The sequence below is a fragment of the Apostichopus japonicus genome, chromosome 21 (assembly GCF_037975245.1).
Source record: "Apostichopus japonicus isolate 1M-3 chromosome 21, ASM3797524v1, whole genome shotgun sequence".
Classification (NCBI taxonomy): Eukaryota; Metazoa; Echinodermata; class Holothuroidea; order Aspidochirotida; family Stichopodidae; genus Apostichopus; species Apostichopus japonicus.
Genome location: NC_092581.1, coordinates 10,705,819 through 10,722,767, shown reverse-complemented (window position 1 = coordinate 10,722,767; position 16,949 = coordinate 10,705,819). Strand labels below are relative to the sequence as shown.

The 16,949-nt window shown below is 37.4% G+C and overlaps 1 protein-coding gene across 2 annotated transcripts; it reads right to left on the bottom strand.

The window, feature by feature from the left end:
• Positions 1–3,657: 3,657 nt before the first annotated feature.
• On the bottom strand, positions 3,658–15,579 carry LOC139963196 (uncharacterized). 2 transcript variants are annotated; one of them, XM_071963771.1, is made up of 4 exons: positions 14,607–15,579; positions 14,418–14,572; positions 9,857–9,957; positions 3,658–8,149 (listed from the first exon to the last, which is right to left on the bottom strand). In XM_071963771.1, the coding sequence occupies exons 2-4, from the start codon at positions 14,507–14,509 to the stop codon at positions 7,947–7,949; spliced, it is 396 nt and encodes a 131-aa protein (XP_071819872.1). In that variant the 5' UTR covers positions 14,510–14,572; positions 14,607–15,579; the 3' UTR covers positions 3,658–7,946. The 2 variants fall into 2 exon arrangements, with proteins under 2 accessions (XP_071819872.1, XP_071819870.1); XM_071963769.1 differs by having other exon boundaries at positions 14,418–15,563.
• Positions 15,580–16,949: the final 1,370 nt, after the last annotated feature.

Below are 16,949 nucleotides of genomic sequence, written 5' to 3'. Positions count from 1 at the left end.
ATATGTATCATACTACTATACTAAACTATCTCAGAATATTACTCTGAAATTTTCCTGATGATATTAGATTTCCAAATGTAACATATTATTTAAGCAAGATTGATAAGACTCACATTGCGTTTAGCCAGTACCTATACTGGATGGCAGGGGTCAATTTACCTTATGCACCGATCAAGGATACCGCTGTCCATTGCAACTATAGCACTCTATACAAAGAGATTGTGTCTAGAATGAGAGAGCAACGACTAAACGATACTTTACTCTATGACATACTAAAAACAAAACATATAATTAAGAAACAAGCAATAACATGCACTTGGAAACCCAGTTGAGACTAAAACAGTGAAACACAATGTTAGTAGCAGTATGAAAGACAAACTATATTAGTTATTTGCTTATATGCTATAGTAATCAAAAGGATTTCTTCTGGTAAAGATACTTTGTCCTGAATGATTACCATGCATAGCTACTCTAGGATTTTAGCTTTACTGCTATCAGTATATATCTCCCAATTTATACTTGAAAGAAAATAGAAAAAAAGTTGTATTGGTGGTCAATGTCAAAGTGATGGAACTTCTTTTAAGATGCTCAGGCACACTGGGATTGTTTTTTGGTCAACTTAATGCTTTACAATATCCGAGGGTAAAGAACAATCAGAAAATATTTTCATGATGCAAGATTTAGGGTAACAAATTCATATTCACTTCTGCCGCACAATGAAAACTTGGATCGAGTCTGATGTTCTTGTTCCGACACAGTAGTTGATGACTTGTTATGAAGATTTTGTTCCTATAATACAGCAAATGTTGTTACAATACATTTTGTAAATGGTTAACAAATTTTGTTAACAAAATGATTAATCTTTAGTTGCTTAACAGTTTAATGCTGTTACATCACAGACATTTCTTACAGTGTTATATATACATCTACACATACAAACGTTAATACATAAAACGAGATAACAAATATACTACAACAAACATTCTAAGAATAACCAATATAAAAGGGGAAAAAAGGTTAAGATGATAGGATATCATATAAAAATACATCTACACATACAACAGTAAATACATAAACGGTATTACAAACAGCCTACAACAAACATTTCAAGTGCTCGGATGGAATGTATAAAGCAGCACGGTATACAATAGACTACAGCCTTTCTGTAAACTTATGTTCTGTATTTTTGATGTGGAGATTTCTTAGATTTCTGTTTGATTTGTGCAGCAGACGCTTTAGTACAGTATACAAAGGATAATACTATTAAATTATCAGGCGCGTAGCGAGGAAATTGCCAAGGGAGGGCGAAACTGTATAGGCAAACTATCAGAGTCGTAGATACGGCATTGCAAACTATCTATCTATCTAAGCGTAGCGCCACCATAAGTTGGCGCGAAGCGTACAAGAAAATTTTGGCTGAAAATGCCTCCCAGATCGCTGGAAATGGCACTTCCCAGGCCTTGTAAGTTGCATCTTAGCATTTTTCCCTTTTGAATTTACTAACGATATCATAAAAATGTAACATCTTATAATAAAGACTGCTGGCCCACTATATTTTTAGTGAAATAACAAACGACTGTATTCAATTGTAAAGTTAACTCTCACCCTTAACCTATATCCCTCATTTGCATATCCGAAATGCTAAGACGATATAGGAATGATGCCCTTTATTTTGGTAACAATAGTTTAATCTTTATGTTCACTGATGCATGTTAGCTGTCGGCGAGCCCTGGCTCGCTTGTAGAGAAGGCTGGTAGAGTTGGCCACGAGATGTGACATAGTACTTTTGATTAAATATATGTTACGCACAGTTCACAGTGTTGTACATAGTATATTTTTGTATCCTTCCGAACTCTACATTTACCGTAATCGGCCTCGCTTACAAAAACATACAAAAAAAATATGCTCAAGGGGGGGGGGGGAAGCGGATGCCCCCTTCTCCCCCCCACTTGGCTACGCGCCTGCTTATGAGCCATTCTTATAAACTCAGTCCTTGCAGCAGCATTTACTTTTTCTAAAAGTATAATGTAATCTAAATTATAGTTGATGTGTATTTAAGAAACTTCATTCTTCTTTCTTTGTTTTTTTTTGCAATATAAAATGGTACCAGACATGCACTGCATAGATCAGTAGAATAATTTGATTGAAAACAGTTTTTTTAGCATTTTGGTTAAAGAAAGGCACTACGTAAGTCACATTATACAGTAGATACTATATAACATACTTTATAAATGACAAGAAAAGGCAAACTGTCGTCGATGTATATATACACAACTAGTATACTCAGTATTGGAGGTTCTAGCCACCTAGCAGATCTCTCAATAATAAAAGTTTGCGATTTTGATAGAATGAGACCTTCATGTTTTATGTTATTATATTAAAACACATTTCCTTAATTTGTTTTGATAAAGCAATTAAATCTTGCGGTCACATGTTTGAACTATGTCATTTACAGAACACTGATAATTTCATTGGTCAGTTTCAACAGAGCTATAGGAATTGTGCATGATACAGAAGTACCATCGGCATATTTTGTAACAGATATGTGTGACTTTGACCTAACTTCATCAGTATATATAGTAAATAATATAGCAGATAAATGACCCCCTTGAGGTACACCAACCTATATTTTCGATATTCCAATAACCCTTTATCCAACTTAACTTGTCTGGACTATCCTTGAAAAAATTGCGCCAGCCAATGAATAAGCCGTGTTTTTTGATAAATCGTGAAAGATCATTCATTAATTGATTTGGCAATGCAGTATATTAAACGCAATTGAAAGTCAAGAAAAAGGACCTTTGTTATAGTTGTTTCCTTACAATCTAAATGAGACACAATATCTTGGATTAATAGAATGTTTGATGTCTGCAGTACATGGATTCTTTCAAGTGGCTTGTAACTTCCGTTCTGGAACAGCAAGTGCCTTCTCCTTTCTTATGTCGAGCAACCTTATGGGTTACCAATCCCAATGTATGGAAACCAGGGCTGAGGGTGTATCAGTTTGATGAAGTTCATTTGGTTTACGTGTCCATGTTCTGACTTGGGTTTAATTTTCCAAAAGGTCTGCTACGGTTTAAGTTCCCCTATGACCCTATAGAAGAAAACATCCAAGATTCTCTCAAATCTGAACGTTGCTATATACAGATTTTTCTAGTAATTCGGTCAAAACGCCCCCCCCCCCTCCTCGTCCTTTGTAGAATACTAACTACTTAAGAAAGAACTATGCTAGTACCTTCCAAAGTTTCATGTAAGAGTATGTGACCTTTTACTGTGTAACTAGGTTTCACTAAGCCAGATAAAGGTAGTTATAAATTAGGCTAGAGTGATGCTTGAGATGAGCAAAGCCGCCAACAACTAAGACAAAATAAATTTCTTGTTAACGTTTCTTTATATATGAAACTGAAGACTGCATGGAGGAAGTCTAAAGTGGGAATGATCGGCTGGTGTTTTGATATTTTAATTTGTCATAATACTGGTATTTGTTTATTGGACTGTTTAATTTCACATTGAAAAATGGACACAAAAGAAAAGGTTTCTTTTCAATGTTACAAGAAGGATATAAAAGGGTAAATTTCATAAACAGAATAGTACATCAATCATGGTTGGTATACAGTTTCATGCAACCTTAGTTTGTTCTTGTTTTTTTTTTTTTTCTTTTTCCGTTGTTGTGAATGGTGGCGCTAGAAAGTTACGTTGTTTTCAACGTATAGGCATACTAACTGTAATATTCTGACCTATCTTTGTTAACATTTAACACACAGTGGAGAGATACATATATCTGCTAATTTCACCATCAATTAGCGATTTCTGAAAATGACAAACTAAGCTCGGTATATACAGATGTGAAATTATTATAGTGCCGATGAAATAAATCGTTATTTGCAATTACCATGAGCGTCGATATGTCTTCCCTTCGAAGCCGGCACCTACACCTTTAGTAATGTGGGACATTCAATGCATTGCGCAGTGGCGGAGCTAGGGTATTGATCAAGGGGGCGAGAATGGTCAGTAGGGGCGCTTTCGACATTATCAGAGCCTTATATATAAGGCTCTGGACATTATCTAAGAGGAGCGCCACCACAGGTTGGCGCGGAGCGTACAGGAATATACAGTAAAGATACTTCCTAGATCGACGGAAATGACCCTTTCCGGGCCTTGCTAATTTGCAGATAAACAAAGAATAAATAGGAGTCATCGCCAACAAAATGTGACAAATGTCAATAGGTAGATGAGAGCGCAATAAAAAAGTAAATAATCGCGAATAAGTCAAAAGTGGTAAAAAACTGAAAAGGGCGCCAGCAGTCCATCTGAGTCCGTCAGGAGGGGGGGGGGATCCGCCCCCCCCCTGACTGTATGGACGCTCCGCCACTGGCATTGCGTCATCCTCCCATTAGTCGAACTTTTATATGAACATCATATTTTCGAGAGTATAGTCCAAATATATAGTCGAAAATTTTCAGGAAAAATGAATTTTTGAAGTTTGGTGAAGTTTAGTCGAAATAATTACATATCGGTATTTTTTATAACGAATAATTAAAAGAAAAAAAAGGGGGGAAGGGATGTTGAAATTTGGAATTATAGTCGACATGATGAGAGGAAGTAGTCCAACTTTTGATATCGACAAGTAAACCAATAAACCTTGAACAATTGCAACTGTACACTGCTATTGTTCGTGGTAGTATAGGTTGGGAAAGACCCCGGACGTATGGCAAGCCGTTTTAACATTTACCTCGCAATGCGACTTAAGTCGAATACATTTCACTTAAGTGGAATTCAATTTCACTTAAGCAGAATACTATTTAACTTAAGTGGAATTCTATTTCACTTAAGTGGAATACCATTCCACTTAAGCTTAATTGTATTTTACTTAAGCTGAATTCATCAACTTGTCACTGCATTTTACTTAAGCTAAATTCTATTTCACTTAAGTGGAATTGCATTCCACTTAAGTGGAATTGTATTCCACTTAAGTGGAAATGCATTTCACTTAAGTGGAATTGTATTCTACTTCAGTGGAATACAATTCCACTTAAGTGAAATGTCCTGTCTATTTCACTTAAGTGGAATACAATTCCACTTAAGTGGAAATGCATTCCACTTAAGTGAAATGTGATTGGATAGTCTATTTCACTTAAGTGGAATGTGATTGGCTAGTCTATTCCACTTAAGTGGAATGTGATTGGCTAGTACATTTACCGCCAAACTTTGCCAATGCCTTTGCGCGCCATTATAAACAACTTGCCGCGATACGTGTACGTACGTACGTGGTGTCGATATGTGCACAATGAATATCGGCTGTCCATCGGGATCCAGCTAGCACTTAAAGGTGGGATCGCTCGTAATTTCCTCGTAAATTCTGTCCTTCACACCACCCGATTCAAAAATAATATCAATACTACCCTCTACCGGTTCGTCGCTGTTGTCTCGTAATTTCTCAGCAATCCCGTATTTACGGCTAGTAAGCAATAAACGGGTTCGGTTACTTGAACGGTGGCCTTGGCGAAATTCCTGCATAGTTTCTTGTCTGTGGCAGTACAGGGAGTTGTTATGGAACAACTCCCTGGTCAGTAGTATGCAGTTCTACGCCGCGTTTTCGTGTGTGTTGTGTGATACAAAACTGTGCTTTGTTTTACGTTCAGAACTTTTCACAACTAATGGGCTGTACAGTATAGGTTACGGTCGAGCTTTGCATCAGGCGTAATAATTTGACCAGGGAGCTGCTACTCTAGCAGTTCCCTGCTTTTACTCTTTTAGGCCTACATGGTGAGCAGTCGAAGTCAAGAAACAGCTCAAGAAACTAATAGTTATGAACTTTATGTCTGATTCACGCTGACTGGTGTCACAAAAAGACAAACGCGAATGAGTGAAAAAATTGACTGAAGTGATTACAAAATTGGGTATCAAACGTAAAGTCAAGTCCGTCATGTGTGAACAATTGGTATTTCAGCCAATTTAGGTATTAATTATACATAGACAGAGTCACAGCTTACATTGTATTTTATATATAAATTTTAGTTATATATCAGGAGGGTAAGACAAAGCATTTTATGTCATATACCATATATAGATAAATATGTATATTTAATTATTTTGGACTCCTGGCAACGGGCCCTTTAGGCGATCACAGAGCACTTGCCCAGGCTAGCTGCACACCGTCCTCCTAACCGGTGCACGTAAACCCTGTCCTTGCACCCCTTTGACCCGAATTAAAAAATAACGAAACTTGAACGGAAAAGGGAAGGAAAATAAGTTGCCATAAGGGGCGGCTCCACCCTCTGTAGAAAGGATTGGCAAAAAGGGAATAAGTACATGAACAATAAACTAATAGTTATTTCCATTGAAAAGTGTCTCGCTGAGCATCGGCCGTCAAAGCAAAAAACTTTTTTTTCTAAATCACGTCAGTGTATTGCTTTCCAGCGTACTGTACTCCCAGAATTGACTATCCTGCTTCTTGTTCCGAACGGCTCCCAACGAAATGCCAAAAAGTCGGCAACGGGGTTGGGGTGGGTTACCCAGCTCCACCATGGGGCACCTCATCTCGACTGACTCGAATTACAACTCGAAACTTTAACTGAAATTGGATTGAATTTAAAAAAAATATACACTAGCTGTCTGCATGGATCATACTTATCTATACTATTGTGTGACCATATAGGCGTACAGGCTCTATATAGTCAACCAGGAGAGACTGGGGGAAGCTTTTTTTCTTGCCACAGAAAATTAAACATTGCCCGGAAGTTCCTAGCACGATTAATTCATTTCAAACTTCGACGGCAATGAAGGACAAAGAGAACCATATAGGCCTATGCCTGACTATAAGATCATTGAACCATCACGAACAACTCCGAATAATCTTCCATTTGCCGATTCATTACACTGGGAATAAGGGGTGGGGCTTTCCATTTGATCCGCAAGTATATTGAACGGTCACCACAACAAGGGTGTATAGCTTGGGACTAGCATGGGGAGACTTGTCAACCTTGTGAACTTTTTTGGGGGTGAGACGCGGGGGTGGGGGAGTCGGCAAACTAAAACATTACAGGGTAAACAGAGGGGAGGAAAGAGGTCAAAAAAGAAAGAGTGAAAGACAGATGAAGGGATGGAGGAAGAAAGTAAAGAAAATGTGGAGATGGAGGCTAGGGGTAGAGATAGATATGATATGAAAGTACAGAGAAAAAAAACCAAGAGCAGAAAAATGGAGATCACTGGGATACTGTCAAATACACAAGAAGAATATACAATCTAAATACTGGAATTAAATAATGCACAACATAAATACAGCTTTATGACATCAACAAATCAAAGGGGAAGGACATAATGTTTCAAGGATGCTGGAAAATAAGACACAACAGAAGATGATTATGGTTTCTGATCTATTAGGCTTCTTCTCTCTACTGCTACCAGGATGTAAGAGACCACAGGGACTTGCACAACTCTTTAAGTTGTGATGACCTCTGACCCTTACTATGCCTAACTGTTATCTTGCCAGGAAATAAATACACCAGTGCATGAGAGGAGGTGAGAGACAGGACTGATTGATCGTGTCGATAGGGGTACATGTGATTCAAGAAGATAGATGTAAAGATTAGCATCGTTTGGACCCTTCAAATGGGACCCCCTCCCCACCCCCCCTCACGTTCAAATCATATCCCCTCCTGGCAACGGAAATGAACACCAGTATAAATAAACCGATACAGATATTTATACACGCTGTGCGTGTAGGTCTATATACAATATAAAGCTGGCCATTCTCTGATTGTTACTCCTTGATTGAATTTCCCCAACCTTGCCCACATTGACTTAGAGGGTGGCCAAGCTCCTGATTCACAGTCATAGCTACTATCGAACAAAATGGACGATGGACGAAAGCAATTTATCTCAATCTGGTGATGCAGATGTATCATTAGCTGCTAATCCAACGTTTGTGAATGTCGCACAACCTGTCAACAAAAGTCTGGGAAAAGTGCTTGCCCCTGCCATATGTATGATCTCTTTTGTTCAGGATCATGTAAATGTGGCAATGTGTATTCGTATAGTCTGAGGTTTCTCTCCCATGCTGCTCCATATCTAATCCTACTGGTGACATTGGACAGAACATTGGCAGATGGCTTCTTGAGAGGTGTTGAAGTAACTGGATCAGGAGTATCTGTAGAGATTACATAAAACAAGAGTTACTAGATTGCAAGTATCCTGCTATAGCTTCTATGGCTGTGACTAAAAATATACCTTTTGTTTAGAACTTATCACACTTATGCAGCACTGGAAACTGATATTTCAATTTAAATGGTGTCATTGAGTTTAGAGGACATTGAAGTTACGAGTATGTTGGTGAAACCAAGACCACCCTCAAGAAGCAGTTCTAGTCACAAGTCAATACCATGAAAATGGAGACTCCAGTAGGGGAACACTTTCAGCTCCCCAATCATACGGAAGCAGGACACTTTGCCCAACAACCATTTCGCCCAACTGCCATTTCGCCCAACCTTACCTTGATTAAATATGATATTTCAAAAGGAAACGTTCGGGAATTTGTAACGTTACAGGATACGAACCGAATATTAAGGAATCTTGAGGATGGATCAGTGTTTTAGGGGTTAGGTTTGATAGGTTTGATATAGTAAACGTTCGGGAATTGTTAACGTTACGGGATACGAACCGAGTATTAAGGAAGCTTGAAGTCGTGGTTAAATTGATTACATATGTGATTACATATGTGGTTATATTGATAAAGTGGTTACATTGATTAAATATAGTAATTCAATATTACGGACGGGTTTATATTTAATAAGGAAACGTTCGGGAATTGTTAGTCAGTAGGATGGAATAGTGTTTTAGGGGTTTGGTTTGATAGGTTTTTATGAAGACCTATTCCCCTGTGTTTGTATAATAATATAACTTCCATTATATGCGTAAACGCCTAAAGTAGTGTAATCCTCCCATTATACCCGAAATAACTGCTCAGACTCCGATCGATATCGAGTGGACCTCACTTTTTTATTTACCTATTACGAAGTAACCTAACCCAAAATAAGTCAAATTGAACTTGTGGTATAGAAAAAGTAATATTATTCTGACTGAATATTAGTAAAAATAAGGTTGGGCGAAATGACCGACACGGTTGGGCGAAATGACCATGCTGGTTGGGCGAAATGACTATGATGGTTGGGCGAAATGACCATGCTGGTTGGGCGAATGACCAGGCTGGTTGGGCGAAATGACCAGGCTGGTTGGGCGAAATGGCAGTTGGGCGAAGTGACTAGAAAGCAATCATACCATTAAAGACATGTCCCAACAGGTAACTAAATTCGTAGACTAATCATCTCAGACATAGTACACCACAGCAGAGATAGAGAGAGTGGACGGAGTGCCCTAGCACCATTCAACTGAATGGACTCAATATACAGGAAGGACATGACTAACTTTATCCTGCGCCATCTCTGTATTCTGCTATAGTTTATTCGCCCTCTCTCCTTACTTAATCCTCGCTTTGTACTCCACAGTTTATCTAAATACCTCTGCTTTCACTGACTCCTTTTGTTCAATACACCATTAACTTCTTTCTTTGTGTTCACCATGTCCTCTCTGTTCCAGGCTCTATTGTGTCTCTTGAATTTACTGTTACTAGTCAGTTTGCCTCTAAAGAAGATCCTGATAATATCAGGCCCACTAACTTTTATAAATTCTCATACACATGTATGCTTTTTAGTGGATGAGCAATATGCTACCATCTTTTTCTTTTCTTTTGGAATTTAATGAGAATGAAATTGTATTATTTTTCTAATCACATCAGATCAGATAAGATTAGCACTGCTCTTCCAGTCTGTAATTCATGCAAGGATAAACATAAATTTACCTTCTCCTTTCTGAGTGTCCACTGATCTTTCTGTGGTGACAGCTGCTGAGAATGCCTCTGTTTGACTTTCAGCATCTTTCCGGAAAAGATGCATTTGAAACCTATACAATGAAACAAAAAAAATTGTCCGTAAATCATATAACTGAAATAGTAGTTTTACTGTACACCCCAAGCTTAATTGTATGCGTAATGAATCTGGTAATGACCAAATCATTACAAACATACATGTTTTTATCATACCTACCCAAGAAAAAATATGAAAGAGAAAAGTAACAAACAAACACTTAGGCAGATTTCAATAATAACATATTGTTAACCCACATTGATTTAAACCCAGATAAGGATGAGATATTCTTTCATACTCTTCTTCAACATATCCATAAACCGCGGTACCTTTCAAGAATTGTAAGGATAATTTGGTGTTGCCCAACTGCTTGCCCAACAACTTGAGCTCACATGTCAATGTAAAATTTACTATGTAAACTTCCTGTCTTAGTGAACTGATTGGTTTCATATCGCTAAAAGATGTCCAGTCTTTTGATCAAAGTTTGATGTACACTCATTATTTACCTACTGTGTAAACTTCCTGTTTATGTGAGCAGTTGGTTTCATGAGTGAGAATTGAGATGCTAGCTTACTCCATGACATAAGCCCACCATTGTGAAAAATTCCTAATTACATGAATAGCTTGATTTCAGACTACCATTAATTTAACGCTAGATTACTCTCCACAAGAGATAGTTTCGGCCACCAAATTTAATAGATGGTCAATTCCATGGTGACTCGCGTGACATTTTTACTCAAATTCCTCTCTATTTGATATCATTTAACAAATAAAGAAATTACCTGGGAGAAAAGCATTAATGTAGCAGTGAATGTACGCCTTAATGCTTACAACAGTAGAGAAAAAATATTTATACCTCAAGTATTGGGGGTGAAATTGGTGAAAAACTAAACGTGACTCGCATGACAGTTACTATTAGCAAAAATCAGAATGCATACACAAATGTTTGATATCTTATGTCTTATTAAAAAATTTCCAATCACTTTTTATAGTCATACTGAAGTTGAAAAATACCTCTACCTCAATTGCTATGCAACTTTGAAAAAAAGTTGTAACGCATGAAAATAACGATGAAGATGTATTGTGACTCGCGTGACAAGAAAACGTGACTCGCGTGACAAGTTCATTTTTCGGATAGTTCTAGACCAAATGCAGTAGTGAATTGAAGGTACAGATCTTGCATAGTGAAATATAACATTCATTGGTCTAGAAAGTGTCCAAAAGGTACTTCCCTTGGGAATGTCCAGATGATATTAATGTCCCGGAGTAACCTTCATGACTGCAGACAGTAGGTAATATACTGTACGGGTAGTACAGTTGTTCAGGCAATATATTTTGTCAATTAATATTTATAACAATATTTAGTCTGTTGAAGTCACTCATTTGAAAGTTATAGAAGAAACAGATCTATCAAAATGTGATTCAAATTACCATTCTCATTTGTCATATTTGAATAAACCAAAAGTGTAATATTTGAGAAGATACATTTGCTCATAGGATTTTGGGAATGATTGAGCAGTTAAGACCTTAAGGTTGTCAAGACATAGCACATGACTTTGCCAGATACAAATGTAGATTATGTTTTAGTATAATACTAAAAAGTCAATGACATGTGCTAACTTTCCAAATGTGGTGATAAAATAGGCATTATATTGCGAATAAATATGCATGATTTTAAATTCTGATATTTCAAATGAAATTATGATAATTAGTTGCATTATGTGTGCCCATATTATTCAAGTTGCCTAATTAAAGGGGAATGCATATATGATATCTTTAATCAGTGATTCATTCATCAAACTAGATAACATCCCTGTAATTTTCACACAGTAAATAGGTAGAAACACTTTCTTGATTTGACGTGACTCGCGTGACGTGACTCGCGTGACATTCATAAAGGGTGATTTTCTGCAAAGTTTGAATATCTTCTGAAAAGGAAAATTCAGTAATCCTTTTGGTATCTATGTGAAGACTTGATATTCATTAATTGGGGTAAAACTATTGTGCAGGCAAGGAGAAAAAAAAAACAGTCAATTTTGTGACTCCGTGACAGTAAATCGAGGGTATTTACTGTTTTCTATTTACCACTGTTGTCTAATGCCTTGATATCAAAATAAAATTGAAGCTATGAAGTGAGCACTATGCTATATAGCAAATATAATTAGTCCAACACACAGTAAATAGGTAGAAACACTATCTTGATTTGACGTGACTAGCGTGACGTGACTCGCGTGACATTCATAAAGGGTGATTTTCCGCAAAATTTGAATATCTTCTGGAAAGGAAAATTCAGTAATCCCTTTGGTATCTATGTGTAGACTTGATATTCATTAATTGGGGTAAAACTATTGTGCAGGCAAGGAGAAAAAAAACAAAAACAGTAAATTTTGTGACTCGCGTGACAGTAAATGGAGGGTGTTTTCAATTCACCACTATTGTCTAATGCCTTGATGTCGAAAAAAATTGAAGCTATTAAGTGAACACTATGCTATAGCAGATATAATTAGTCCAAAAAACTGATGATATCTATGATTACTATGTACAAATCTGCACAAAATGAATTTCACTGTATTTTTCATAATTTAGTTACAACGGGAACCATTTGTTATAACTGACCCCATAATCAAACAAATGATGTTTCGGGGGTGAAAAAATTATTTTTAGTAACTACAAGTATTCTATTTATTGGAAACTTATACAATTTTAATGTACAATGATTTTAAATTTTTTGGTATGATGTTGACCTTATCATGGAATTGACCAGATATTATAATTTTTGAACACTAAACATCAGATCATTCAGAAGAAGCTGAACAAAAACAAGCATAGTACTGACTATATATAAAAAATATGATAACTTAGCACAGCATCATTAAGTATGAGCATCAGGCCTACACAAAAAAACTGGTATTTTCTTACCTCCAGGCATGGCTATATAAAGGTTTATATAGGTATAGCTATATGTACTAATATGGTCCCTCAATTTGTGAGGCTAATTTACCTAATTTCTTGCATAGCAGTTGGGTTCCTTCAAAAATCCCAAACACAGAAATGTACACATGATTGCTGGAATATTGGACAGACAGTCAGTAGATAACAGTATAACACCCTGTTTCCCAAATGAACCATTAAAACTTGATTGCATATATGCTGGCTGTGGCTGACCTTAGAAAAACCTAAGGTCTAGTTGCATACGCAGCGGTGTGAAAACATGTGAATCAGTTAGTAGTGATTCTAAATTATTTATGTAGATGCATTATTTTTATAGGAAAAATTGCAGGTCCATGTGGTTGTACTTTTACAGCACAGTAGGCCTTCCTCACTGGTGTATATTACAAAATTAGGGAATACAGTTACTATGAACACTAAATTCAGATACTTATTACTAATACTAGGCCTTAGTCCTATGTTATACAGTATGCCTAGTTAATTATGACTGGGCATAGGTGAGGCTTTTCTTTCAAATGCTCATTCACAAGAATTATTCCTCAAACAAGGACAGCTGATAACAATTTAGAACCTGGAGGGGGTGGGGATGAACAGATCACCTAGGCCTAGTGGTTAGAAAATATATTTCCATCAATTTGTTGAGGCAAAAAAACAGTTTACTTTTTGGTGATGAGAAGGCCCAGCTTTCCATGGCATAAATATGAGGAGTGAAACTAAAGACCCCCAGTCCCTGTCAGTCTTCTTTAGGAAGTATATTTTAATTTTTAACTGTATACAGTACAAAGTGGCTATTCTTACGACTAGTCGTAAGAATAATTTCCGACTACGCATGGGCAGTTGCTATTTTTATGATTAGGAGTACTAATTTTACGATGAGGAGTAACAATAACTTCCGGTTAGGGTTAGGATTGAGGTTTAGGGTTATGTTTGGGTTACCCCTACTACATGCGCAGTTGCTTTATTTACTTTACTGCACTTGAATTTGCCGTAAGAATAGTTTATAAATAATTGTTACGACTAGTCGTAAGAATAGCCACGGCCTATACAGTATCCTCATGACAAGCATTCACAAACAGTGATGATGATGACTCAGTAATACAACTTACTGCTATTTTGTGCTAGGATAAGTATGATAAGGTTAGCATACGCTAGGTCCATTGGAAAAATAATGAATGATAGGCCTAGTTACAAAGCCTAGGCTCATCAAATCATGTATGTTACAAATACAATAGCAGAGACACTGCGAAGTTCGAACACCTAAGCCTTAAAATACCCCAAAAACTATCTTCATTTTATTGACAGATATGTACGTACATACTTGCGCACGGGTCATTTTGGAGAGGAAATAACTGTAGCTTCCCAGTTTTTAGTGATATTGGCTTTCGCTTGTAGGTTATCATGGTGAAATCGTGTATTTCTTAGGGGTGTCCGAACTTTGCAGTTTTCTGTACTTCGCAATACTGACAGTTACCTAGGACAATACCCTGTAGTACTACTATGTACTAGTATTACCCTATACAGTTTTAGCCTAGCTTAGCAAATCATTACCTTTTTGTGTGATCCTGAAGCAAATGTTCTGCGAAATCTGCGTTGCTAACAGAAGTCAAATCGTGGACATGTTTGTAGAGTTCTTTCTCCATTTGCCAGTTTACGTAGGAACGTAGAAGATAGATCTTCGTGGCATCTCTTCGTCGCTGTTGTTCCTTTGCACTGCTGTTTTTGTCAGGTCCATGCAACAATGGCTTTCCTCCACTTGAACCTACGCTCGTTCCAGGATAAGGTCGTTTTCTTTCGCCCGATTCTCCTTGCCCTGATCCCTTTTCCATGATTGTCACTATACTCTAGTCTTATCGAATGTATTTGTACGAAAATCGTACAGTATTCTTTACTCAAAAGGCACACAAACAACAAACTATCGCGTACGAAAATCCTTTGCAGTAAACAGTACAATAATCTGAAATGCTGTGTTATAACATTATGTGTGCATGGGTACGGGCTTGTTACGCATACGCTTGCCTGTGCTATTCACTGATCTAAATTTGTCACCGAGGTCACGTGAGTTTTCGGAGTCCCACTAAACCTCGCTGAAACCTCGAAAATGCCAGCGCCCTCAAAAAAAAGTCTACGAGCGATATCGCCTTTAACATCTGTGCAAGGTGTGTACGAACGTACCTGACCTGGTACCTGACGAATACCATTACCGAAATAAAGCCATAACAAATACTTTACAAGTGGTTGGAGCTACAGCCGGAAACGCATTGACAAGGGCAAGAGAACGTATTACTTTTTGTGGATTTCGGGTTTGGGATGGAATCTTTTATTTCGTCAAAAGTTTCACTATCTAAAAACTTACGAATTCTGCTTATGTTACTTAAACAAGATGTAAGTCGCTTCTGTTGTGCATCATACTGATTATTCCCCTGTGCAAGTGAGGAAACAAAACTTCGAATTGTGTCTCTAGCAACAACAATTATTTGATCGCATTCCAGCAATGTTAGATGTGAATGAATAGCCATAGCCATGAAGTACACGTGCAACGAGGATCGAATACATCATTATATGTGATGAGCAATTGAATGCGTTACGACGAACATTACCCTAAATTGTATTTATATATATGCCACATATCAACAATTCCACTTAAGTGGAATTGTATTTTACTTAAGCAGAACAGAATTCCACTTAAGTGAAATTGACGCCCAAAAGATATGATTCCACTTGAGTGAAATTGTATTCCACTTAAGTGGAATACAATTCCACTTAAGTGAAAATGCATTCCACTTAAGTGGAATACAATTTCACTTAAGTGGAATACAATTCCACTTAAGTGGAATGCATTTCCACTTAAGTGAAATAGAAATATCCATTTCCACTTAAGTGAAATTGAATTCCACTTAAGTGGAATACATTTTACTTAAGTGGAATAACATTTCACTTAAGTAGAATGTATTCCACTTAAGTGAAATGTATTCGACTTAAGTCGAATTGCGAGGTAAATGTTAAAACGGCTTGCCATACGGACGCTGCAACAGTTTTAGAAAAAAATTGTCTGTCAGAAAAAAAAAACATTTAATCCAAAATTGTCTGGAATTTAAGCTATGTCAGTGCCGTAGTGGGGCTCCAGGGGAACCTCCCGGAAGCAACAGTGTTTCCAGATATTTCTTGTTCTCTCGTAGCGACAATAAAGTACAAAACTAAAAGTGTGAATGAGGATAGGATTTTACTTTCTCTGGATTTTGTTTATCATGAAAGCCCTTCTGGGGGTCCACGGGGTAAGCAGAAGGAAGCTTTAGTATTTGGTAAATATCGTTCTCTCGTTGCGACTTTTAAGGCAAAAAAACGCTTATCAGAAAGATAAAAAATTGCAATTCTCTAGAATCTATTCCAATGCCCTGCTCTGTTAAAAAGTTTGGCAATATGAATGCAGGCCAATAACCTTTGATAAATATACATATCTTTGACCAATAACCTATTCAAAACGAGGCGCTTTATCATTTCCCCCATGTAATGCTTCATAACATTTCCAATCTCCCTTTATACCCAATGTAGGCTATTAGGTATAATTCCTGACCAGGTACGTGTGAACCGACGGAATATGGAATGAATACCGTTCTGCTTCGAGAATAAATGTCAGAATTGGAGTCAACTATTGCTGATAGGCTAGGTGACACCCCCACCCCAACCCCACTCCACCCCACCTCACCCCAACCCCAACCCCACTCCTAACCCAGAGGATTTACGTCCCTGCATTCCACAATTAGAGTTACTAGTGTACATCTGCCATTGTTGGAAAATAGTCCGATGTGGACCTATACTGAAATGACTTTTTAGACATTTTTTCAGTCATAATATTTATTTTGTTTTCAGAACGTTTGGGTGGTGAAGAAGAAAAGGAAGGTTTCACAGCGAGAGCAGATGGGTTGAGGGTAATATGGGCCGCCTCCGGGCCCCTCCGCATTCCCGAGGAAAACGGAACACCCTCAAGACATATAAAACGAGATGCCGCCATCTATTTTTGATTTTCTATAGTGCGCAAAGCGTCTCGCAAAGTGATAATAACAAATATCGACTATAACGTAT